Source organism: Salmo salar, chromosome 16 (genome assembly GCF_965601325.2).
Source record: "Salmo salar chromosome 16, fSalSal1, whole genome shotgun sequence".
Lineage (NCBI taxonomy): Eukaryota > Metazoa > Chordata > Actinopteri > Salmoniformes > Salmonidae > Salmo > Salmo salar.
Genome location: NC_138306.1, coordinates 71,725,307 through 71,752,390, shown reverse-complemented (window position 1 = coordinate 71,752,390; position 27,084 = coordinate 71,725,307). Strand labels below are relative to the sequence as shown.

The 27,084-nt window shown below is 44.0% G+C and overlaps 1 protein-coding gene across 1 annotated transcript in view; it reads left to right on the top strand.

Moving 5' to 3' along the window:
* LOC106590765 (voltage-gated inwardly rectifying potassium channel KCNH7) overlaps positions 1 to 27,084 on the top strand; it is a 177,408-nt gene that overhangs the window by 70,645 nt on the left and 79,679 nt on the right. The window contains exons 9-12 of the mRNA XM_082962866.1: positions 10,377 to 10,615; positions 11,120 to 11,280; positions 11,521 to 11,720; positions 14,332 to 14,584. Coding sequence (XP_082818992.1) covers positions 10,377 to 10,615; positions 11,120 to 11,280; positions 11,521 to 11,720; positions 14,332 to 14,584 — 853 coding nt within the window. The remainder of the gene's footprint in view (positions 1 to 10,376; positions 10,616 to 11,119; positions 11,281 to 11,520; positions 11,721 to 14,331; positions 14,585 to 27,084) is intronic.

Below are 27,084 nucleotides of genomic sequence, written 5' to 3'. Positions count from 1 at the left end.
AACCTCCCGCACCTCAGGAGTCTGAGGTGCGGGAGGTTCCTCCGCCCCTTCTGGACATCGATGGGGCCCCGGTGTATGCAGTTCGATCGTCGGGCGAGGGACCTTCAGTACCTCGTGGAGTGGGAGGGGTACTGTCCGGAGGAGAGATGCTGGGTGCCGGTGGAGGACGTGTTAGACCCGTCGATGCTGCGGGAGTTCCACCGTCTCCATCCGGATCGCCCTGCGCCTCGTCGTCCCCGAAGCCGGTGTTGGCGTGCTGCTGGAGCCGCGTGTCAAGGGGGGTACTGTCACAACTTCCGCCGAAGTCGGTCCCTCTCCTTGTTCGGGCGGCATTCGGCAGTCAAATCAAATCAAATCAAATTGATTTATATAGCCCTTCGTACATCAGCTGATATCTCAAAGTGCTGTACAGAAACCCAGCCTAAAACCCCAAACAGCAAGCAATGCATGAAAGAAGCACGGTGGCTAGGAAAAACTCCCTAGGAAGGCCAAAACCTAGGAAGAAACCTAGAGAGGAACCAGGCTATGAGGGGTGGCCAGTCCTCTTCTGGCTGTGCCGGGTAGATATTATAACAGAACATGGTCAAGATGTTAAAATGTTCATAAATGACCAGCATGGTCAAATAATAATAATCATAGTAGTTGTCGAGGGTGCAACAAGCACGTCCGGTGAACAGGTCAGGGTTCCATAGCCGCAGGCAGAACAGTTGAAACTGGAGCAGCAGCACGGCCAGGTAGACTGGGGACAGCAAGGAGTCATCATGCCAGGTAGTCCTGAGGCATGGTCCTAGGGCTCAGGTCCTCCGAGAGAAAGACAGAAAGAGAGAAAGAGAGAATTAGAGAGAGCATATTTAAATTCACACAGGACACCGGATAAGACAAGAGAAATACTCCAGATGTAACAGACTGACCCTAGCCCCCCGACACATAAACTACTGCAGCATAAATACTGGAGGCTGAGACAGGAGGGATCAGAAGACACTGTGGCCCCATCCGATGATACCCCCGGACAGGGCCAAACAGGCAGGATATAACCCTGCCCACTTTGCCAAAGCACAGCCCCCACACCACTAGAGGGATGTCTCCAACCACCAACTTACCGTCCTAAGACAAGGCCGAGTATAGCCCACAAAGATCTCCGCCACGGCACAACCCAAGGGGGGGCGCCAACCCAGACAGGAAGACCACGTCAGTGACTCAACCCACTCAAGTGACGCACCCCTCCCATGGACGGCATGGAAGAACACCAGTAAGCCAGTGACTCAGCCCCTGTAATAGGGTTAGAGGCAGAGAATCCCAGTGGAGAGAGGGGAACCGGCAAGGCAGAGACAGCAAGGGCGGTTCGTTGCTCCAGCCTTTCCGTTCACCTTCACACTCCTGGGCCAGACTATACTTAATCATAGGACCTACTGAAGAGATAAGTCTTCAGTAAAGACTTAAAGGTTGAGACTGAGTCTGCGTCTCTCACATGGGTAGGCAGACCATTCCATAAAAATTGAGCTCTATAGGAGAAAGCCCTACCTCCAGTCGTTTGCTTAGAAATTCTAGGGACAATTGGGAGGCCTGCGTCTTGTGACCGTAGCGTACGTGTAGGTACGTACGGCAGGACCAAATCGGAAAGATAGGTAGGAGCAAGCCCATGTAATGCTTTGTTGGTTAGCAGTAAAACCTTGAAATCAGCCCTTGCCTTAACAGGAAGCCAGTGTAGGGAGGCCAGCACTGGAGTAATATGATCAAATTGTTTGGTTCTAGTCAGGATTCTAGCAGCCGTATTTAGCACTAACTGAAGTTTGTTTAGTGCTTTATCCGGGTAGCCGGAAAGTAGAGCATTGCAGTAGTCCAGCCTAGAAGTAACAAAAGCATGGATTAATTTTTCTGCATCATTTTTGGACAGAAAGTTTCTGATTTTTGCAATGTTACGTAGATGGAAAAAAGCTGTCCTTGAAACAGTCTTGATATGTTCTTCAAAAGAGAGATCAGGGTCCAGAGTAACGCCGAGGTCCTTCACAGTTTTATTTGAGACGACTGTACAACCATCCAGATTAATTGTCAGATTCAACAGAAGTTCTCTTTGTTTCTTGGGACCTAGAACAAGCATCTCTGTTTTGTCCGAGTTTAAAAGTAGAAAGTTTGCAGCCATCCACTTCTTTATATCTGAAACACAGGCTTCTATCGAGGGCAATTTTTGGGCTTCACCATGTTTCATTGAAATGTACAGCTGTGTGTCGTCCGCATAGCAGTGAAATTTAACATTATGTTTTCGAATGACATCCCCAAGAGGTAAAATATATAGTGAAAACAATAGTGGTCCTAAAACGGAACCTTGAGGAACACCGAAATTTACAATTGATTTGTCAGAGGACAAACCATTCACAGAGATAAACTGATATCTTTCCGACAGATAAGATCTAAACCAGGCCAGAACTTGTCCATGTAGACCAATTTGGGTTTCCAATCTCTCCAAAATAATGTGGTGATCGATGGTATCAAAAGCAGCACTAAGATCTAGGAGCACGAGGTCAGATGCAGAGCCTCGGTCTGACGTCATTAAAAGGTCATTTACCACCTTCACAAGTGCAGTCTCAGTGCTATGATGGGGTCTAAAACCAGACTGAAGCGTTTCGTATACATTGTGTGTCTTCAGGAAGGCAGTGAGTTGCTGCGCAACAGCTTTTTCTAAAATGTTTGAGAGGAATGGAAGATTGGATATAGGCCGATAGTTTTTTATAATTTCTGGGTCAAGATTCGGCTTTTTCAAGAGAGGCTTTATTACTGCCACTTTTAGTGAGCTTGGTACACATCCGGTGGATAGAGAGCCGTTTATTATGTTCAACATAGGAGGGCCAAGCACAGGAAGCAGCTCTTTCAGTAGTTTAGTTGGAATAGGGTCCAGTATGCAGCTTGAGGCTTTAGAGGCCATGATTATTTTCATCATTGTGTCAAGAGATATAGTACTAAAACACTTTAGTATCTCCCTTGATCCTAGGTCCTGGCAGAGTTGTGCAGACTCAGGACAATGGAGCTTTGGAGGAATACGCAGATTTAAAGAGGAGTCCGTAATTTGCTTTCTAATGATCATGATCTTTTCCTCAAAGAAGTTCATAGATGTATTACTGCTGAAGTGAAAGCCATCCTCCATTTGCGAATGCTGCTTTTTAGTTAGCTTTGCGACAGTATCAAAAATAAATTTTGGATTGTTCTTATTTTCCTCAATTAAGTTGGAAAAATAGGTGCTCGAGCAGCAGTGAGGGCTCTTCGATACTGCACGGTACTGTCTTTCCAAGCTAGTCGGAAGACTTCCAGTTTGGTGTGGCTCCATTTCCGTTCCAATTTTCTGGAAGCTTGCTTCAGAGCTCGTGTATTTTCTGTATACCAGGGAGCTAGTTTCTTATGACAGATGTTTTTAGTTTTTAGGGGTGCAACTGCATCTAGGGTATTGCGCAAGGTTAAATTGAGTTCCTCGGTTAGGTGGTTAACTGATTTTTGTCCTCTGACGTCCTTGGGTAGGCAGAGGGAGTCTGGAAGGGCATCAAGGAATCTTTGGGTTGTCTGAGAATTTATAGCACGACTTTTAATGCTCCTTGGTTGGGGTCTGAGCAGATTATTTGTTGCAATTGCAAACGCAATAAAATGGTGGTCCGATAATCCAGGATTATGAGGAAAAACATTAAGATCCACAACATTTATTCCATGGGACAAAACTAGGTCCAGAGTATGACTGTGGCAGTGAGTAGGTCCAGAGACATGTTGGACAAAACCCACTGAGTCGATGATGGCTCCGAAAGCCTTTTGGAGTGGGTCTGTGGACTTTTCCATGTGAATGTTAAAATCACCAAATATTTGAATATTATCTGCTATGACTACAAGATCCGATAGGAATTCAGGGAACTCAGTGAGGAACACTGCATATGGCCCAGGAGGCCTGTAAACAGTAGCTATAAAAAGTGAGTGAGTAGGCTGCATAGATTTCATGACTAGAAGCTCAAAAGACGAAAACGTCATTGTTTTTTGGGGGGGGAAATTGAAATTTGCTATGGTAAATGTTAGCAACACCTCCGCCTTTGTCGGATGCATGGTGGGTATGGCCACTAGTGTAACCAGGGGGTGAGGCCTCATTTAACACAGTAAATTCATCAGGCTTAAGCCATGTTTCAGTCAGGCCAATCACATCAAGATTATGATCAGTGATTAGTTCATTGACTATAACTGCCTTGGAAGTGAGGGATCTAACATTAAGTAACCCAATTTTGAGATGTGAGGTATCACAATCTCTTTCAATAATGGCAGGAATGGAGGAGGTCTTTATACTAGTGAGATTGCTAAAGCGAACACCGCCATCTTTAATTTTGCCCAACCTAAATCGAGGCACAGACACGGTCTCAATGGGGAAAGCTGAGCTGACTACGCTGACTGTGCTAGTGGCAGACTCCACTAAACTAGCAGACTGGCTAACAGCCTGCTGCCTGGCCTGCACCCTATTTCATTGTGAAGCTAGGGGAGTTAGAGCCCTGTCTATGTTCGTAGATAAGATGAGAGCACCCCTCCAGCTAGGATGGAGTCCGTCACTCCTCAACAGGCCAGGCTTGGTCCTGTTTGTGGGTGAGTCCCAGAAAGAGGGCCAATTTTCTACAAATTCTATCTTTTGGGAGTGGCAGAACACAGTTTTCAACCAGCGATTGAGTTGTGAGACTCTGCTGTAGAGCTCATCACTCCCCCTAACTGGGAGGGGGCCAGAGACAATTAATCGATGCCGACACATCTTTCTAGCTGATTTACACGCTGAAGCTATGTTGCGCTTGGTGACCTCTGACTGTTTCATCCAAACATCGTTGGTGCCGATGTGGATAACAATATCTCTATACTCTCTACACTCGCCAGTTTTAGCTTTAGCCAGCACCGTCTTTAGATTAGCCTTAACGTCGGTAGCCCTGCCCCCTGGTAAACAGTGTATGATCGCTGGATGATTCGTTTTTAGTCTAATACTGCGGGTAATGGAGTCGCCAATGACTAGGGTTTTCAATTTGTCAGAGCTAATGGTGGGTGACTTCGGCGTCTCAGACCCCACAACGGGAGGAGTAGAGACCAGAGAAGTTTCGGCCTCCGATTCCGACTCGCTTAACCTCTTGGGGCTAGGTGGGACGCTAGCGTGCCACCCGTGGTGCACTCCATCAACAGCAGGTGCATTTCAAGAGCGGCAAATTTGAATCCAAATAAATGTCAAAATTCAAATTTTTCAAAAATACAACTATGTTACACCATTTGAAAGATAAACATCTCCTTAATCTAACCACGTTTTACGATTTCAAAAAGGTTTTACGGCGAAAGCATAAATTTAGAGTATGTTAGGACAGTACATTTACAAGAGTTGTGTGTAATGTTTTGTCAAGTCAAAGACAGGGTCACCAAAACCATAAAACCAGCTAAAATGATGCACTAACCTTTTACAATCTCCATCAGATGACACTCCTAGGACATTATGTTAGACAATGCATGCATTTTTAGTTCTATCAAGTTGATATTTATATACAAAAACAGCGTTTTACTATGGCATTGATGTTGAGGAAATCGTTTCCCTCCAATAACCGGCAGTCAAGTCAGCGTCACAAATTAAATAATTAAAATTAGAAAACATTGGTAAAATATTATATTGTCATTTAAAGAATTATAGATTTACATCTTTTGAACGCAATCAACTTGCCAGATTTAAAAATAACCTTACTGGGAAATCACACTTTGCAATAATCTGAGCACTGTGCCCAGAAAAATACGCGTTGCGATACAGACTAGACGTCATGTTGGGGAGATCTAAAATCGAAAATACTATGTAAATAATCCATTACCTTTGATTCTCTTCATCAGATGTCACTTCCAGGTATCACAGGTCCATAACGAATGTAGTTTTGTTCAAAAAAGCTCATCATTTATGTCCAAAAATCTCCGTCTCGTTAGCACATGATGTAAGCCAGCCGGACTTCTCGTCATGAACGAGGGGAAAAAATATATTTCCGTTCGTTCAAACATGTCAAACGTTGTATAGCATAAATCATTAGGGCCTTTTTTAACCAGAACATGAATAATATTCAAGGTGGACGAATGCATAGTCTTTTATAACGTATTGGAACGAGGGTACCCAACATGAAGTAGCGCGCCAGGTGTCTAATGGGACATCACCGTTCCATGGCTCTTGTTCGGTCAGATCTCCCTCCAGAAGACTCAAAACACTTTGTAAAGGCTGGTGACATCTAGTGGAAGCAATAGGAAGTGCCAAAATATTCCTAAACCCCTGTGTTTTTCAATGGGATAGGTTTAAAGTCAATACAACACATCAGGTATCCACTTCCTGTCAGAAAATGTCTCAGGGTTTTGCCTGCCAAATGAGTTCTGTTATACTCACAGACACCATTCAAACAGTTTTGGAAACTTTAGAGTGTTTTCTATCCATATATAATAAGTATATGCATATTCTAGTTACTGGGTAGGATTAGTAACCAGATTAAATCGGGTACATTTTTTTTATCCAGACGTGCAAATGCTGCCCCCTAGACCCAACAGGTTAATGGGGAGAACCGGTTGAAAGCTTCTGTCGGCTGAATAAGCGACACCGGTTGAGCATTCCTACAGCATTTCCCTCCAAAAGCCATGAGAAAGTTGTCCGGCCGCGGGGACCGTGCGAGGGGGTTTATACTAGCGTTACTATCTGTACTTACTGGTGGCACAGATGCTGTTTCATCCTTTCCTACACTGAAATTACCCTTGCCTAACGATTGCGTCTGAAGCTGGGCTTGCAGCACAGCTATCCTTGCCGTAAGGCGATCGTTCTCCTGTATATTATAAGTACAACGACTGCAATTAGAAGGCATCATGTTAATGTTACATAGCTTCGGCTGTTTGAAGTCCTGACGAACCATGTCCAGATAAAACCTCCGGGGTGAAAAAGTTGAATGAAAAAAGTTGAGTGAGGGAAAAACAAAAAATATACGGTAATGAAAAAGTAAAAACCGTGAGGTAGTCAGGTAGCAAAGTAAGATCGGCAACAAAACGCACAGCAGCACGTAAACAAGTCTGCAAGTTGTGACCGGAAACAGTCGACGTCACCGGTCTTCTAGCCATCGCCGATCCACCTTTCATTTTCCATTTGTTTTGTCTTTGTTTTCTACACACCTGGTTTCATTCCCCAATTACATGTTCATGTATTTAACCCTCTGTTTCCCCCATGTTTTTGTGCATGATTGTTTCTATGTTCATTCGGTACGTTATGGCCTGTTTTCGACGGGTGCTGTTTTCACCCGTGCGTAATTGATTACCGTTTATTGTTGGTCAAGTGTATGTTTACCTTGTGCCATTATTTTGAGTAAAGTACATTGCTCAAGCATTCTGCTCTCCTGCGTCTGACTTCATGCACCAGCTACACCCACCTTGTGACATCTACTTTGTTTTTTCTGATAGAAATAATGCAATTTCCGTGCACTGTAATTTACAACTTCATAGGATCTATCGATAAGAGCTAGGTAGGTAAATGAGTAATCCATTTGGAGAAGGAGATTGTAAATACACAGCAATTGTTTTAGATGATTTTTCCTTATGGTCCCTGGAGGCGAATGTGAAACCAGCCATATGGAAGCAAACTGAATCATATCAACATGGAATGTATTTTATTGTTCACAGTGAAATAGGATATAAATAGCTGTGGCGTTATTCAGATTTTTTTATTGTGTGCCTTCATAATTTGCATGGATGAAGTGTGGAGACCCAAGCCATAGGCTTCTGTAGGGCTGGACCTGCCGAGTTGATGCATGCGCTTTATAATGTTTTGATTATATGCCCAGGCTTTTCTCTGATTTATTTTACAATTGGTATCATGTTAAATATTAGCCACTATCAGGAGCCACAGTCAGTAAATACCCACATGCATTTATTTTTGCATCATTCATTTTCTTGAGGGTTGCTAGCATTAGTGGATCATATCTGGCTAACGTTGTGCAATAATTTGGGACATGTTACCTATTTGAATCATTATGTAACTCAGAACACACGTAGCAGGTTAAACCTGGAGCCTGGCGCATGGTTCACGGCGACTGGACCGTTGTCATACACTTCCATGATTAGTGAGAATTAGGTTATATTTATACAGGTTATACTTCTAGGTGATATTTCTTCCAATATCTCATGGATTGAACTTGAGTATGACAGCTTTCAGGATGAATCAAACCACTGTATTTCCATTCATCAATATACAGTATTTAGAGCGTGAAGACTCTCCAAACATTTTTTTGTGATTCATACATACTTTCCTAACCCTAAAATTTGCCTAAATAATCTACAATAGTATTTTTAAATCTAGTTGGTACTGAAACGGAGAACCATATGCATAGATGGCTTTCTTTCATTGATCCCCATATTCTGAACTCGTTCTCTTAATGTTTTCTGTTGAGTCTGTCGACAAAATTGTAATTAAAAACTTATGTAAAGATAATATGTACTGAAAACCCCATAGAATGAAAACTCCATGAGAAAACCTGTTTGCCAGCAAGTGGGAGGGTTTTCAGCGGTTGAATTACATGTATAAGGAGTGTGCAAGGTAGCCACACCTGCAGGGTGTGTTAGGCAACTAAATAAGGTAAGTCTGTATACCAAATACTGATGTGTGCATAGGAAAGGCGTGCGTAGGAAAGGCATTAATTCCTAAATCGGGATCGGGGACCATGAGCGTAGTTAGAAAACCCTGTTGTAGCCAGTAGCCTATGGGACTATGTCTTCTATTTCAGACAGTGGTTGAACATAAACCATCATGTGCTGTCTGCCTATCAAGGGTTGTGTAGAGTGGACAGGCCAACACAGATGACTAGCCAACCCCATCCCGGACACATTTCATTTACCACCAGGGTTGTTAGGGAGAAGCTTTAGCTCTCGACTCTTCAACTGACAAGCACTGCAGACTTGAGCAAGTAGTTTAATCAACCATCAACTGATATACCCTACTAAAGCACCCCTTTTTGCACACAAACCCCTCAGTCACTCTGCACATCCGACATTCCAGTCAAGATCAACAGTTACGATAAATTCTAAAAACATAGAAAGAATTTCTGATTGATTTAGGATATGCCCTGTCTGTCTGAGACTGATTTCTCTTCCCGGTTGAGAAGTACACTCTTAGAAAAAAAGGGTTCTTTGGCTGTCCCCATAAGAGAAACCTTTTTGGTTCCAGGGTTCTACATGGAACCCAAAAGGGTTCTACCTGGAACCAAAAGGGTTCTTCAAAGCGTTCTCCTTAGGGGACAACCAAAAAACCCTTTTATGTTCTAGGTAACACCTTTTTTTCTAAGAGTATAGGAGACAAAAGCTGCTGTAAATGATTGCAGCGATTTAGGGGGAAGATTTGGGTGGATGGACCGGGCAGTTTGTAATGGAGCTTTCAGAGCCTCAACATCTGTGTCCCTCAGCAGAGGACCTTCACCTGTGACAGAGTCAAGTCAGTGTTGCGCCATAAATCAGACCCCTTTCTATGAAACAAGGAACCATAGTCACTGTCAAATTGAGTCTCGTGTGTAAACGGGAGAAGCCCCCTGTAAATAAATGTATACAGGCGCAGAGAGCTGGGTGACTGTGGAGGACGAGAAACAGTAGTAGTAATGACTTCCCTCAGGATATTACTATAATCGTCGGTCCTGATGAGACGGGGAACAAACTATTAGCGTTTCCCTAAGACTCACTTATGCTGTTTGCAGACTGTGCGACGCTAATAAATCAGCTCTTATCTCATGGCAGGCTGTGGTCGGTTATTTTTTGGGGGTCACCGTGTTAATTTAGCTGGGCAGGAACAGAGATGGAGAGATGCCAGGATTAAGGCTGTTTAAATGAAACTGAACAGGAGGGCAGGAGAGGCGTGGTGTTTGCTTCATGCTGCCTGGCTGGAAGACTTGGACGTTCTCTGTCATTTTCTTTATTGTTCTTTAAAAAAAAATGTTTTTTTTCTGCAGTCATCTTAGTGTCAGTATGTAGCCTTGATAAATCCTCCTCACTCCTTATAACAACATTTTAGAATGACGGAAATATGTTATATTATCATTTATATCATTGCCACTGCTCTCTGCTGGTGTAGACAGCAGTCTATTTTTTGCAGAGGTCACTTCCATTGACACTGTCATGTTCAGTGATTTAGAAACTGGAATAAGAAACTGGATTGTGGTTATTCAGCCAAGCTTGATTGTAACAGTACTATCTTAACCCTAACTCCTAACCTTTGATCTGGTACCCCTAATAACAACAAATTGCTTCCTGTTGTGGTGCATCCAATTAACAAATAACGTGTCTGCACTATACTGCAACACTCAAACCCCCAGACAATCACAGCTCTGTTTACTTCTATGTCCCCTCAGACCACCACTCTGATTGGCCTGCTGAAGACCGCCCGGTTGCTCCGACTAGTTCGCGTGGCCCGTAAGCTGGACCGATATTCAGAGTACGGCGCCGCCGTCCTTATGCTCCTCATGTGCATCTTCGCCCTCATTGCCCATTGGCTGGCCTGCATCTGGTACGCCATCGGCAATGTGGAGAAGCCCTATCTGGAGCACAAGATTGGCTGGCTGGATAACCTGGGCGTGTCCATTGGAAAGAGGTACTAGGCAAGATAAAATATACTGAATTACTGAATATCGTAACAATATATACCAGGGACTTGTGCCTCAATGTACCCCAATACTATTTACTGTATCACGTGACTCTTTAATAACGATGCAGTTGAACGATAGGAAAGAACGTCATGATTTGTTAATTCAACTAAGAAATATTGGTAAAACCAAATGGCGCAGCAGTCTAAGGCACTGCATCTCAGTGCTTGAGGAGTCACTACAGACACCTTGGTTCAATTCCAGGCTGTATCACAACCGGCCATGATAGGGAGTCCCATAGGGCGGCGCACAATTGGCCCAGTGTCGTCTGGGTTTGGCCGTTGTAGGCCATCCTTGTAAATAAGAATTTGTTCTTAATCTGACTTGCCTAGTTAAATAAAGGTTAAATGAAAAAATGATACTTTCCCCAAAATTATGTTGAGATAATACTGTAGGAAAAATACCATGAAATGTATGGAACCAGGAACTGAGTGTACCGTCTCACCACCTAGGTACAACTACAGTGACCCCAGCTCTGGCCCGTCCATCAAGGACAAATACGTCACGGCCCTCTATTTTACCTTCAGTAGTCTGACCAGCGTGGGCTTTGGCAACGTCTCCCCCAACACCAACTCCGAGAAGATCTTCTCCATCTGTGTCATGCTGATTGGCTGTGAGTGTGTAGACTGTGCTAGGACTGAAAACAGATGGAATGAATGAACGAACAAACAAATGAATACATTATTCATATTTCTACAATGAATCACTATTACTGTAAAGCCAAGTAGTACTACTCTATAAGTTATTGTACTACTATATTCCTAGCTACTGATTAATTAAGGGAAATTAGAATATTGCTAACAGTGATGACGACATGATGATCTCCTGTCTGGTGTGATTCTCCCTCTCGCAGCCCTGATGTACGCCAGTATCTTTGGTAATGTGTCGGCCATCATCCAACGGTTGTACTCCGGTACGGCGCGGTACCACCTGCAGATGCTCCGGGTCAAAGAATTCATCCGCTTCCACCAGATCCCCAACCCACTGAGGCAACGCCTGGAGGAGTACTTCCAACACGCCTGGAACTACACCAACGGCATCGACATGAATATGGTGCGAATAGGGGGAGTGTGTGGGGGTTGTGTGGGTAGGAGGGTGCGGGTGGGTGTGGGTGTAATTGGTTGGGAAGCTGTGAGTGTGCGCGTTTGTGTCTGTGAGTGTGTGTGTTTGGGGCTAATAACTCTTCCAAGTGAGACTTTAACAAACAAAAAATGCTTATATTGGGACATAGCGTTATTCTTATGGTGGGATAAGGGTATGCATAATGGTTAAGTCTCAGATTGATGATTCAGATTGCTGTTGTCCTTCAATAGGTTTTTAAATGTTCAGCCCCACAGTTTGACGACGTGGTTATGTTACGGCGTTGCTTAGTTTCTCCTACAGTACTTAGCTTCTCTGTGAAGCTGTTCAATGTTTTTTTCTGACCTTAAACAACTTTGTCTCCAAGACGGTTCTTACCATTAACATAAAGCCTAGTGTGTTCCCTTAGCGACATGGTTATATGACATTATTATGATCTTGATTAGGATTCTGAACTCTAGAATGAAAGCCATGGATACTGTATGTAAACCGGCGTTTCCCCTGGTGATGTTAACTGTACTTATAGAAATGTGTCTTTTCCATTTCTGCATCATGTCAAATGGAATGACTTCACCACTCTGGTAAGAGCAGGAGGTACTATGTTCATAGATAATAGTGTTCACTTATTTCCCTCTGAAACGTGTTGTTTTCAAAAATGGCAGAGTGTAGTAAATCGTAGACCAAGATGTAAATCAAAGAATACATTTATTAAAATCCATAACTTCGTCTTTATAGTCTAGGGAAAAAAGCATGTTCATTTGAAGGCATGCTCCCCAGTTACTTTTAAATACTGTAGCCCTCTCTAGATCATGTCATGTACACTGAGTATAGAAAACATTAAGAACACCTTCCTAATATTGAGTTGCAACCCCCCTTTGGCCCTCAGAACAGCCTCAATTCATTGGGACATGGACTATAAGGTGTCGAAAGCTTTCCACAGGGATGCTGGCCCATGTTGATTCCAATGCTTCCCATAGTTGTGTCAAGTTGGCTGGATGTCCTTTGCGTGGTGGACTTTTCTTGGTTCACATGAGAAACTGTTGAGCGTGAAAAACCCAGCAGTGTTGCAGTTCTTGTCACACTCAAACCGGTGTGCCTGGCACCTACTACCATACCCTGTTCAAAGGCACTTAAATGTTTTGTCTTGCCCATTCACCCTCTGAATGGCACACATACACAATCCATGTCTCAATTGTCTCAAGGCTTAAAAATCCTTCTTTAATCTGTCTCCTCCCCTTCATCTACACTGACTGAAGTGGATTTAACAAGTGACATCAATAAGGGATCATAGCTTTCACCTGGAAAGAGTAGGTGTCATGGAAAGAACCGATGTTCTTAATGTTTTGTACACTCAGTGTATATACTGACTTCCCCATTGCATGCCAGCCAGTAGTATAATCCTTAGTGCTTCTAGCAGCCCATATTGTCCATCACAGACTGACTTGCATGTGGCTTGCCACAAGGTCGCCGTTTGCATGAAATCTGTGTATTCGAACACAATCACACAATTTTATATGGTAGTTACCAAGCTGTGAATACTGCCAATGGGAGAGGCATAGACAGCTTGGCACTGCCAGGTTTCCCTCATTGTGGGAGGCTTGACACACATGTCCAACGATATTGCACCTGCACTTGCCAAATGTTGTTCAAACTCTCCTTTCCAAAATCTTCTGCTATGATTTTTTCCCCAACTAATGAAAAATAGCCTCTCTTTTTCAAGAAATGTAGATTTTGTATGTGATATAGAGTAAGAATGTTTCATTGTTTCATTTTCCCCTTTTGTGTGTTTGAAGCCTTCCCTTGCCCTTTTGGTCCCCTGTGATGTCACAGTTCAAGATTTTCTCCTCGATTTGCAGTCATCTCATGACCTTTGACCTGTAACCAAGTGTGGTGCTCAGTCCCAGGCAAATTACTTGTTTTCCAATTGTGGGCATTAATGTCATGATACTGAATAATTTAGGTGACATTTTTTTCCATTGAAACTATTTGCATTTAAGCATGTGGTAGTTTAAGTAGTTGAAATACTTCTGTTACTCTGATCCTTAAACTCTAAATGACATGACAGGTTAATTCAGTTGAGGTAAGTCTTTTATTTATTCATTTTTATAATAAATCTGAATCACAGACACTAATGATACCCCACTAAGATAGAAAGCTCCCTCATGAGCACACTTGTGCTAATTATTTTTTAATCAAAGGGAAGATGTGTTTCCATGTTTGTTTCCATGTTTTCCTAGTTTGTTGTGTCTTGTATAGTAGTGTTGGATATCCATCTGTTTACCCCCACCTGCTAGTACTCTGATTAAAGGCTATGGAAAGATGCCATAAAAATACCCCCCTCAAACAGTCACATATGACAATGCAGTATTTCGATTTTGAGAAGAAGACCAAAACACAATTGGCAATTGTATCAACCCACTCTGGATTCCAAACCATATCTGACTCGCAAACTCAAACCAGACCCACACCCAAAGACGTCTCGACTTAGTTTGACAGCACATCTCTGATAACACCACAGACAAATCCATCCCGGTCCTATCTGACCATTCTCCTATTGCTGTGGCCTGTCTTTTCACGCCCCCAGGTCCTAAAGGGTTTCCCAGAGTGTCTCCAGGCTGATATCTGCCTCCACCTCAACGCGAGTCTGCTCCAGGGCTGCAAGGCATTCCAAGGGGCTACTAAGGGCTGCCTGAGGGCCCTGGCCATGAGGTTCAAGACCACGCACTCCCCACCGGGCGACACACTGGTCCACTGTGGAGACGTGCTTACTGCCCTCTACTTCTTGTCACGAGGGTCCATCGAAATCCTCAAGGATGACATCGTGGTGGCCATTTTGGGTATGCGCTACTCAAATGTTGATGTGGTTTATTGTTTCACATTGTCTATTAATATTATCCTTATTTAACCTAGTAGGTTATTTAATACACTATTTTACAATAACAACCTGGTGAAAGGTTGCAATTAAAACCGAGTTTCATTGTAAACTTCATTTGACACTTCAGAGGTATTTTGTGCTTTGCGAAAAAAGTCCCGAACAAAAATATACGCTAGACAGTAGTCATTGCAACAATGACTCGTCTTTTTATTCATGTCGGGCTATGGAAGGTGTGCTGTTCTCCAGTAAATTGGCATCCTGAAGAATTGGTTACCTACGGCTGTGTGAATACTTCATTACAGGATGTTCACACTACTCAAACACCTTTAATGATTTCCCTCTGCCTGAAGGTCAGCTTAATCAGGCTGTTTGGAAGAGAAACATCATCTTAGAACAGCAGCACTGCAGGCACACGTTCAAAGACTGTTTTTGTCTCTAAACAGTTCAAGCGGTACTGGAAATGAATAGTAACACAGTACAGTTCAGGTGTCCCAGTGCTGCATTTCTCATCAAAGTGTGTGTGTGTGTGTGTGTGTGTGTGTGTGTGTGTGTGTGTGTCTCTTGCCTCTCTGTGTGTGTCTGTATATCCTCTGTGTACTGTTTATAAGAGGCTGGTCTTGCTATTCTGCAATGCCTGGGTGGGAAGCTGACATCTCTAATGAGCACAGATTTTCATGGCTCCCTCCAAGAACACACTGTGATAGACAGTAGCGCAGTGGAAGGTTTTATGGCTGGGAGAAGAGAGAGAGAGAGAGGTAGAGGATGAAGGAGAGAGTGATAGAGGGGAAGATAAAGAGTGGGGGGAGAGATGAGGAGAGAGAGAGAGTAGAGAGTGGGTGGAGGGAGAGATGGAGAGAGGGGAACGGAGGGTGGTTTATTGGATCATTTATTATGGTATCTAATTGCCAGCTGAGGGTGATGGAGTGTTTGTGGTGTTAGCAGTCGCTGCTCGCAGGAGATATTGACGTCCCTGGGATGTAATCAGAGTAAAACTCTCTCTCTCTCTCTCTCTCTCTCTCTCTCTCTCTCTCTCTCTCTCTCTCTCTCTCTCTCTCTCTCTCTCTCGGCGTCAGCCCAGCGCCAAGCAATTGTTACAGGCTAAGCATTGTATAAACTGCTCATTTTTCACTCAGCCAATGAGCTTCAGCAAAACGCAGCGACACAATAGGGTCATGGGAAGACGGCGGTCGTGTTCCCCTGCTCAGACATTGCTGATGCATGCCAGATCTTACAACGCCTGGATAAGTATTTTGCGCATCAGCTAGCCACATCATACAGTATGTTATAGCAATCTGATGCCGGACGTTACAGTTGATGACATGGCAGGCAACCATTGGTTGATGCATGCAACGCCTGAGCAAGGGAAAAGCACAGGTGTGTTGAAAGAGATGGGTTAATAAAGACTCAGCACGTTCACCAACGGTAAAGTTACACAAACACTTATTCCTCTACTTATCGCAGTGACGTATTTCTATGCAAATTCTATTGTGAATTAGTAATTGCAATTAGTGTGCAATCAACAGAGAGCAATGAACAAGGAATATCTGCATATCTGTAATATCTGTAAAATAAAATGTTGCATCAAGAAAAGGAAAGAGGAAAGACAAAGCGCTTGTCCTGCCCAGGTTTGGACAAAGCCGTATTTACATCATGTGACCATAGAGATCTAGGCCAAGAGACAGGGCATGCTGTGGGGCACGTGTGTACACACACACACACACACACACACACACACACACACACACACACACACACACACACACACACACACACACACACACACACACACACACACACACACGTTGGTATCTCTGGAAGTGACAGGACAGGCTATCACTGCCATACCAACATCGTAAACTGACAGGTCTGCGCATAGGGAAGTCAGGCGTAAAATAATGATATGACTGAGCCTCTTGGTCGTTCCAGGTCAGCCCTATAAACATTCACACTACCTCCCTGTTGTCCTATAGTCAGCCCTATAGACATTCACACTACCTCCTGTTGTCCTATAGTCAGCCCTATAGACATTCACACTACCTCCCTGTTGTCATATAGTTAGCCCTATAGACATTCACACTACCTCCCTGTTGTCATATAGTCAGCCCTATAGACATTCACACTACCTCCCTGTTGTCCTATAGTCAGCCCTATAAACATTCACACTGCCTCCCTTTTGTCCTATAGTCAGCCCTATAGACATTCACACTACCTCCCTGTTGTCATATAGTCAGCCCTATAGACATTCACACTACCTCCCTGTTGTCCTATAGTCAGCCCTGTAGACATTCACACTACCTCCCTGTTGTCCTAGTCAGCCATATAGACATTCACACTACCTCCTGTTGTCATATAGTCAGCCCTATAGACATTCACACTTCCTCCCTGTTGTCCTATAGTCAGCCCTATAAACATTCACACTACCTCCCTGTTGTCCTATAGTCAGCCATATAGACATTCACACTACCTCCCTGTTGTCCTAGTCAGCCCTATAAACATTCACACTACCTCCCTGTTGTCCTATAGTCAGCCCTATAAACATTCACACTACCTCCCTGTTGTCATATAGTCAGCCCTATAGACATTCACACTACCTACCTGTTGTCCTATAGTCAGCCCTATAGACATTCACACTACCTCCATGTTGTCCTATAGTCAGCCCTATAAACATTCACACTACCTCCCTGTTGTCATATAGTCAGCCCTATAGACATTCACACTACCTCCCTGTTGTCCTATAGTCAGCCCTATAGACATTCACACTACCTCCCTGTTGTCCTATAGTCAGCCCTATAGACATTCACACTACCTCCCTGTTGTCCTATAGTCAGCCCTATAGACATTCACACTACCTCCATGTTGTCATATAGTCAGCCCTATAAACATTCACACTACCTCCCTGTTGTCATATAGTCAGCCCTGTAGACATTCACACTACCTCCCTGTTGTCCTATAGTCAGCCCTATAAACATTCACACTACCTCCCTGTTGTCCTATAGTCAGCCCTATAAACATTCACACTACCTCCCTGTTGTCATATAGTCAGCCCTATAGACATTCACACTACCTCAATGTTGTCCTATAGTCAGCCATATAGACATTCACACTGCCTCCCTGTTGTCCTATAGTCAGCCCTATAGACATTCAGACTACCTCCATGTTGTCCTATAGTCAGCCCTATAAACATTCACACTACCTCCATGTTGTCCTATAGTCAGCCCTATAAACATTCACACTACCTCCCTGTTGTCCTAGTCAGCCCTATAAACATTCACACTACCTCCCTGTTGTCCTATAGTCAGCCCTATAGACATTCACACTACCTCCCTGTTGTCCTATAGTCAGCCCTATAAACATTCACACTACCTCCCTGTTGTCCTAGTCAGCCATATATACATTCACACTACCTCCCTGTTGTCATATAGTCAGCCCTATAAACATTCACACTACCTCCCTGTTGTCATATAGTCAGCCCTATAGACATTCACACTACCTCCTGTTGTCCTATAGTCAGCCCTATAGACATTCACACTACCTCCTGTTGTCCTATAGTCAGCCCTATAGACATTCACACTACCTCCCTGTTGTCCTATAGTCAGCCCTATAGACATTCACACTACCTCCCTGTTGTCATATAGTCAGCCCTATAGACATTCACACTACCTCCCTGTTGTCATATAGTCAGCCCTATAGACATTCACACTACCTCCCTGTTGTCCTATAGTCAGCCCTATAAACATTCACACTACCTCCCTGTTGTCCTATAGTCAGCCCTATAAACATTCACACTACCTCCCTGTTGTCCTATAGTCAGCCCTATAGACATTCACACTACCTCCCTGTTGTCCTATAGTCAGCCCTAGAGACATTCACACTACCTCCATGTTGTCCTATAGTCAGCCATATAGACATTCACACTGCCTCCCTGTCTTCCTATAGTCAGCCCTATAAACATTCACACTACCTCCCTGTTGTCCTAGTCAGCCCTATAAACATTCACACTACCTCCCTGTTGTCCTATAGTCAGCCCTATAGACATTCACACTACCTCCCTGTTGTCCTATAGTCAGCCCTATAGACATTCACACTACCTCCCTGTTGTCCTATAGTCAGCCCTATAGACATTCACACTACCTCCCTGTTGTCCTATAGTCAGCCCTATAAACATTCACACTACCTCCCTGTTGTCCTATAGTCAGCCATATAGACATTCACACTGCCTCCCTGTTGTCCTATAGTCAGCCCTATAAACATTCACACTACCTCCATGTTGTCCTATAGTCAGCCCTATAAACATTCACACTACCTCCCTGTTGTCCTAGTCAGCCCTATAAACATTCACACTACCTCCCTGTTGTCCTATAGTCAGCCCTATAGACATTCACACTACCTCCCTGTTGTCATATAGTCAGCCCTATAGACATTCACACTACCTCCATGTTGTCATATAGTCAGCCCTATAAACATTCACACTACCTCCCTGTTGTCCTATAGTCAGCCCTGTAGACATTCACACTACCTCCCTGTTGTCATATAGTCAGCCCTATAGACATTCACACTACCTCCCTGTTGTCATATAGTCAGCCCTATAGACATTCACACTACCTCCCTGTTGTCATATAGTCAGCCCTATAGACATTCACACTACCTCCTGTTGTCCTATAGTCAGCCCTATAAACATTCACACTACCTCCCTGTTGTCCTATAGTCAGCCCTATAAACATTCACACTACCTCCCTGTTGTCCTATAGTCAGCCCTATAAACATTCACACTACCTCCATGTTGTCCTATAGTCTGCCCTATAAACATTCACACTACCTCCCTGTTGTCCTAGTCAGCCCTATAAACATTCACACTACCTCCCTGTTGTCCTATAGTCAGCCCTATAGACATTCACACTACCTCACTGTTGTCATATAGTCAGCCCTATAGACATTCACACTACCTCCATGTTGTCATATAGTCAGCCCTATAAACATTCACACTACCTCCCTGTTGTCCTATAGTCAGCCCTGTAGACATTCACACTACCTCCCTGTTGTCATATAGTCAGCCATATAGACATTCACACTACCTCCCTGTTGTCATATAGTCAGCCCAACAGACATTCACACTACCTCCCTGTTGTCCTATAGTCAGCCCTGTAGACATTCACACTACCTCCCTGTTGTCCTATAGTCAGCCCTATAGACATTCACACTACCTCCTGTTGTCATATAGTCAGCCCTATAGACATTCACACTACCTCCCTGTTGTCCTATAGTCAGCCCTATAAACATTCACACTACCTCCCTGTTGTCCTATAGTCAGCCCTATAGACATTCACACTACCTCCCTGTTGTCCTATAGTCAGCCATATAGACATTCACACTACCTCCCTGTTGTCCTAGTCAGCCATATAGACATTCACACTACCTCCCTGTTGTCATATAGTCAGCCCTATAGACATTCACACTACCTCCTGTTGTCCTATAGTCAGCCCTATATACATTCACACTACCTCCCTGTTGTCATATAGTCAGCCCTATAAACATTCACACTACCTCCCTGTTGTCCTATAGTCAGCCCTGTAGACATTCACACTACCTCCCTGTTGTCATATAGTCAGCCCTATAGACATTCACACTACCTCCCTGTTGTCATATAGTCAGCCCTATAAACATTCACACTACCTCCCTGTTGTCATATAGTCATCCCTGTAGACATTCACACTACCTCCCTGTTGTCATATAGTCAGCCCTATAAACATTCACACTACGTCCCTGTTGTCCTAGTCAGCCATATACACATTCACACTACCTCCCTGTTGTCATATAGTCAGCCCTATAAACATTCACACTACCTCCCTGTTGTCATATAGTCAGCCCTATAGACATTCACACTACCTCCTGTTGTCCTATAGTCAGCCCTATAGACATTCACACTACCTCCTGTTGTCCTATAGTCAGCCCTATAAACATTCACACTACCTCCCTGTTGTCCTATAGTCAGCCCTATAGACATTCACACTACCTCCCTGTTGTCCTATAGTCAGCCCTAGAAACATTCACACTACCTCCCTGTTGTCCTATAGTCAGCCCTATAAACATTCACACTACCTCCCTGTTGTCATATCATCAGCCCTATAGACATTCACACTACCTCCCTGTTGTCATATAGTCAGCCCTATAGACATTCACACTACCTCCCTGTTGTCCTATAGTCAGCCCTATAAACATTCACACTACCTCCCTGTTGTCCTATAGTCAGCCCTATAGACATTCACACTACCTCCCTGTTGTCATATAGTCAGCCCTATAGACATTCACACTACCTCCCTGTTGTCCTATAGTCAGCCCTGTAGACATTCACACTACCTCCCTGTTGTCCTATAGTCAGCCCTATAGACATTCACACTACCTCCTGTTGTCATATAGTCAGCCCTATAGACATTCACACTACCTCCCTGTTGTCCTATAGTCAGCCCTTTAAACATTCACACTACCTCCCTGTTGTCCTATAGTCAGCCCTATAAACATTCACACTACCTCCCTGTTGTCCTATAGTCAGCCCTATAAACATTCACACTACCTCCCTGTTTTCCTATAGTCAGCCCTATAGACATTCACACTACCTCCCTGTTGTCCTAGTCAGCCCTATAGACATTCACACTACCTCCCTGTTGTCCTATAGTCAGCCCTATAAACATTCACACTACCTCCCTGTTGTCATATCATCAGCCCTATAGACATTCACACTACCTCCCTGTTGTCCTATAGTCAGCCCTATAAACATTCACACTACCTCCCTGTTGTCCTATAGTCAGCCCTATAGACATTCACACTACCTCCCTGTTGTCATATAGTCAGCCCTATAGACATTCACACTACCTCCCTGTTGTCCTATAGTCAGCCCTGTAGACATTCACACTACCTCCCTGTTGTCCTATAGTCAGCCCTATAGACATTCACACTACCTCCTGTTGTCATATAGTCAGCCCTATAGACATTCACACTACCTCCCTGTTGTCCTATAGTCAGCCCTTTAAACATTCACACTACCTCCCTGTTGTCCTATAGTCAGCCCTATAAACATTCACACTACCTCCCTGTTGTCCTATAGTCAGCCCTATAAACATTCACACTACCTCCCTGTTTTCCTATAGTCAGCCCTATAGACATTCACACTACCTCCCTGTTGTCCTAGTCAGCCCTATAGACATTCACACTACCTCCCTGTTGTCCTATAGTCAGCCCTATAAACATTCACACTACCTCCCTGTTGTCCTATAGTCAGCCCTATAAACATTCACACTACCTCCCTGTTGTCATATAGTCAGCCCTATAAACATTCACACTACCTCCCTGTTGTCCTATAGTCAGCCCTATAAAGATTCACACTACCTCCCTGTTGTCCTATAGTCAGCCCTATAGACATTCACACTACCTCCCTGTTGTCATATAGTCAGCCCTATAAACATTCACACTACCTCCCTGTTGTCATATAGTCAGCCCTATAAACATTCACACTACCTCCCTGTTGTCATATAGTCAGCCCTATAAACATTCACACTACCTCCCTGTTGTCCTAGTCAGCCCTATAAACATTCACACTACCTCCCTGTTGTCATATAGTCAGCCCTATAGACATTCACACTACCTCCTGTTGTCCTATAGTCAGCCCTATAGACATTCACACTCCCTCCCTGTTGTCATATAGTCAGCCCTATAAACATTCACACTACCTCCCTGTTGTCCTATAGTCAGCCCTGTAGACATTCACACTACCTCCCTGTTGTCATATAGTCAGCCCTATAGACATTCACACTACCTCCCTGTTGTCATATAGTCAGCCCTATAAACATTCACACTACCTCCCTGTTGTCATATAGTCATCCCTGTAGACATTCACACTACCTCCCTGTTGTCATATAGTCAGCCCTATAAACATTCACACTACGTCCCTGTTGTCCTAGTCAGCCATATACACATTCACACTACCTCCCTGTTGTCATATAGTCAGCCCTATAAACATTCACACTACCTCCCTGTTGTCATATAGTCAGCCCTATAGACATTCACACTACCTCCTGTTGTCCTATAGTCAGCCCTATAGACATTCACACTACCTCCTGTTGTCCTATAGTCAGCCCTATAAACATTCACACTACCTCCCTGTTGTCCTATAGTCAGCCCTATAGACATTCACACTACCTCCCTGTTGTCCTATAGTCAGCCCTAGAAACATTCACACTACCTCCCTGTTGTCCTATAGTCAGCCCTATAAACATTCACACTACCTCCCTGTTGTCATATCGTCAGCCCTATAGACATTCACACTACCTCCCTGTTGTCATATAGTCAGCCCTATAGACATTCACACTACCTCCCTGTTGTCCTATAGTCAGCCCTATAAACATTCACACTACCTCCCTGTTGTCCTATAGTCAGCCCTATAGACATTCACACTACCTCCCTGTTGTCATATAGTCAGCCCTATAGACATTCACACTACCTCCCTGTTGTCCTATAGTCAGCCCTGTAGACATTCACACTACCTCCCTGTTGTCCTATAGTCAGCCCTATAGACATTCACACTACCTCCTGTTGTCATATAGTCAGCCCTATAGACATTCACACTACCTCCCTGTTGTCCTATAGTCAGCCCTTTAAACATTCACACTACCTCCCTGTTGTCCTATAGTCAGCCCTATAAACATTCACACTACCTCCCTGTTTTCCTATAGTCAGCCCTATAGACATTCACACTACCTCCCTGTTGTCCTAGTCAGCCCTATAGACATTCACACTACCTCCCTGTTGTCCTATAGTCAGCCCTATAAACATTCACACTACCTCCCTGTTGTCCTATAGTCTGCCCTATAAACATTCACACTACCTCCCTGTTGTCATATAGTCAGCCCTATAGACATTCACACTACCTCCCTGTTGTCATATAGTCAGCCCTATAAACATTCACACTACCTCCATGTTGTCATATAGTCAGCCCTGTAGACATTCACACTACCTCCCTGTTGTCCTATAGTCAGCCCTATAAACATTCACACTACCACCCTGTTGTCCTATAGTCAGCCCTATAAACATTCACACTACCTCCCTGTTGTCCTATAGTCAGCCCTATAAACATTCACACTACCTCCCTGTTGTCCTATAGTCAGCCCTATAGACATTCACACTACCTCCCTGTTGTCCTAGTCAGCCCTATAGACATTCACACTACCTCCCTGTTGTCCTAGTCAGCCCTATAGACATTCACACTACCTCCCTGTTGTCCTATAGTCAGCCCTATAAACATTCACACTACCTCCCTGTTGTCCTATAGTCAGCCCTATAAACATTCACACCACCTCCCTGTTGTCATATAGTCAGCCCTATAGACATTCACACTACCTCCCTGTTGTCATATAGTCAGCCCTATAAACATTCACACTACCTCCCTGTTGTCATATAGTCAGCCCTGTAGACATTCACACTACCTCCCTGTTGTCATATAGTCAGCCCTATAAACATTCACACTACCTCCCTGTTGTCCTATAGTCAGCCATATAGACATTCACACTACCTCCCTGTTGTCCTATAGTCAGCCCTATAAACATTCACACTACCTCCCTGTTGTCCTATAGTCAGCCCTATAGACATTCACACTACCTCCATGTTGTCCTATAGTCAGCCATATAGACATTCACACTGCCTCCCTGTTGTCCTATAGTCAGCCCTATAAACATTCACACTACCTCCATGTTGTCCTATAGTCAGCCCTATAAACATTCACACTTACCTCCCTGTTGTCCTAGTCAGCCCTATAAACATTCACACTACCTCCCTGTTGTCCTATAGTCAGCCCTATAGACATTCACACTACCTCCCTGTTGTCCTATAGTCAGCCATATAGACATTCACACTACCTCCCTGTTGTCCTAGTCAGCCATATAGACATTCACACTACCTCCCTGTTGTCATATAGTCAGCCCTATAAACATTCACACTACCTCCCTGTTGTCCTATAGTCAGCCCTATAGACATTCACACTACCTCCCTGTTGTCATATAGTCAGCCCTATAAACATTCACACTACCTCCCTGTTGTCATATAGTCAGCCCTATAAACATTCACACTACCTCCCTGTTGTCATATAGTCAGCCCTATAAACATTCACACTACCTCCCTGTTGTCCTAGTCAGCCCTATAAACATTCACACTACCTCCCTGTTGTCATATAGTCAGCCCTATAAACATTCACACTACCTCCCTGTTGTCATATAGTCAGCCCTATAGACATTCACACTACCTCCATGTTGTCCTATAGTCAGCCATATAGACATTCACACTGCCTCCCTGTTGTCCTATAGTCAGCCCTATAAACATTCACACTACCTCCATGTTGTCCTATAGTCAGCCCTATAAACATTCACACTACCTCCCTGTTGTCCTAGTCAGCCCTATAAACATTCACACTACCTCCCTGTTGTCCTATAGTCAGCCCTATAGACATTCACACTACCTCCCTGTAGTCCTATAGTCAACCATATAGACATTCACACTACCTCCCTGTTGTCCTATAGTCAGCCCTATAAACATTCACACTACCTCCCTGTTGTCCTATAGTCAGCCCTATAGACATTCACACTACCTCCCTGTTGTCATATAGTCAGCCCTATAAACATTCACACTACCTCCCTGTTGTCCTATAGTCAGCCCTATAAACATTCACACTACCTCCCTGTTGTCATATAGTCAGCCCTATAAACATTCACACTACCTCCCTGTTGTCCTATAGTCAGCCCTATAGAAATTCACACTACCTCCCTGTTGTCCTAGTCAGCCCTATAGACATTCACACTACCTCCCTGTTGTCCTATAGTCAGCCCTATAAACATTCACACTACCTCCCTGTTGTCCTATAGTCAGCCCTATAAACATTCACACTACCTCCCTGTTGTCATATAGTCAGCCCTATAAACATTCACACTACCTCCCTGTTGTCCTATAGTCAGCCCTATAAACATTCACACTACCTCCCTGTTGTCATATAGTCAGCCCTATAAACATTCACACTACCTCCCTGTTGTCCTATAGTCAGCCCTATAGAAATTCACACTACCTCCCTGTTGTCCTAGTCAGCTCTATAGACATTCACACTACCTCCCTGTTGTCCTATAGTCAGCCCTATAAACATTCACACTACCTCCCTGTTGTCCTATAGTCAGCCCTATAGACATTCACACTACCTCACTTTTGTCCTATAGTCAGCCCTAGAAACATTCACACTACCTCCCTGTTGTCCTATAGTCAGCCCTATAAACATTCACACTACCTCCCTGTTGTCATATCGTCAGCCCTATAGACATTCACACTACCTCCCTGTTGTCCTATAGTCAGCCCTATAGACATTCAAACTACCTCCCTGTTGTCATATAGTCAGCCCTATAGACATTCACACTACCTCCCTGTTGTCCTATAGTCAGCCCTGTAGACATTCACACTACCTCCCTGTTGTCCTATAGTCAGCCCTATAGACATTCACAATACCTCCTGTTGTCATATAGTCAGCCCTATAGACATTCACACTACCTCCCTGTTGTCCTATAGTCAGCCCTATAAACATTCACACTACCTCCCTGTTGTCCTATAGTCAGCCCTATAAACATTCACACTACCTCCCTGTTGTCATATAGTCAGCCCTATAAACATTCACACTACCTCCCTGTTGTCCTATAGTCAGCCCTATAGACATTCACACTACCTCCCTGTTGTCCTAGTCAGCCCTATAGACATTCACACTACCTCCCTGTTGTCCTAAAGTCAGCCCTATAAACATTCACACTACCTCCCTGTTGTCCTATAGTCAGCCCTATAAACATTCACACTACCTCCCTGTTGTCATATAGTCAGCCCTATAGACATTCACACCACCTCCCTGTTGTCATATAGTCAGCCCTATAAACATTCACACTACCTCCCTGTTGTCATATAGTCAGCCCTATAAACATTCACACTACCTCCCTGTTGTCATATAGTCAGCCATGTAGACATTCACACTACCTCCCTGTTGTCATATAGTCAGCCCTATAAACATTCACACTACCTCCCTGTTGTCCTAGTCAGCCATATAGACATTCACACTACCTCCCTGTTGTCCTATAGTCAGCCCTATAGACATTCACACTACCTCCCTGTTGTCCTATAGTCAGCCATATAGACATTCACACTACCTCCCTGTTGTCCTAGTCAGCCATATAGACATTCACACTACCTCCCTGTTGTCATATAGTCAGCCCTATAAACATTCACACTACCTCCCTGTTGTCCTATAGTCAGCCCTATAAACATTCACACTACCTCCCTGTTGTCCTATAGTCAGCCCTATAGACATTCACACTACCTCCCTGTTGTCATATAGTCAGCCCTATAAACATTCACACTACCTCCCTGTTGTCATATAGTCAGCCCTATAAACATTCACAC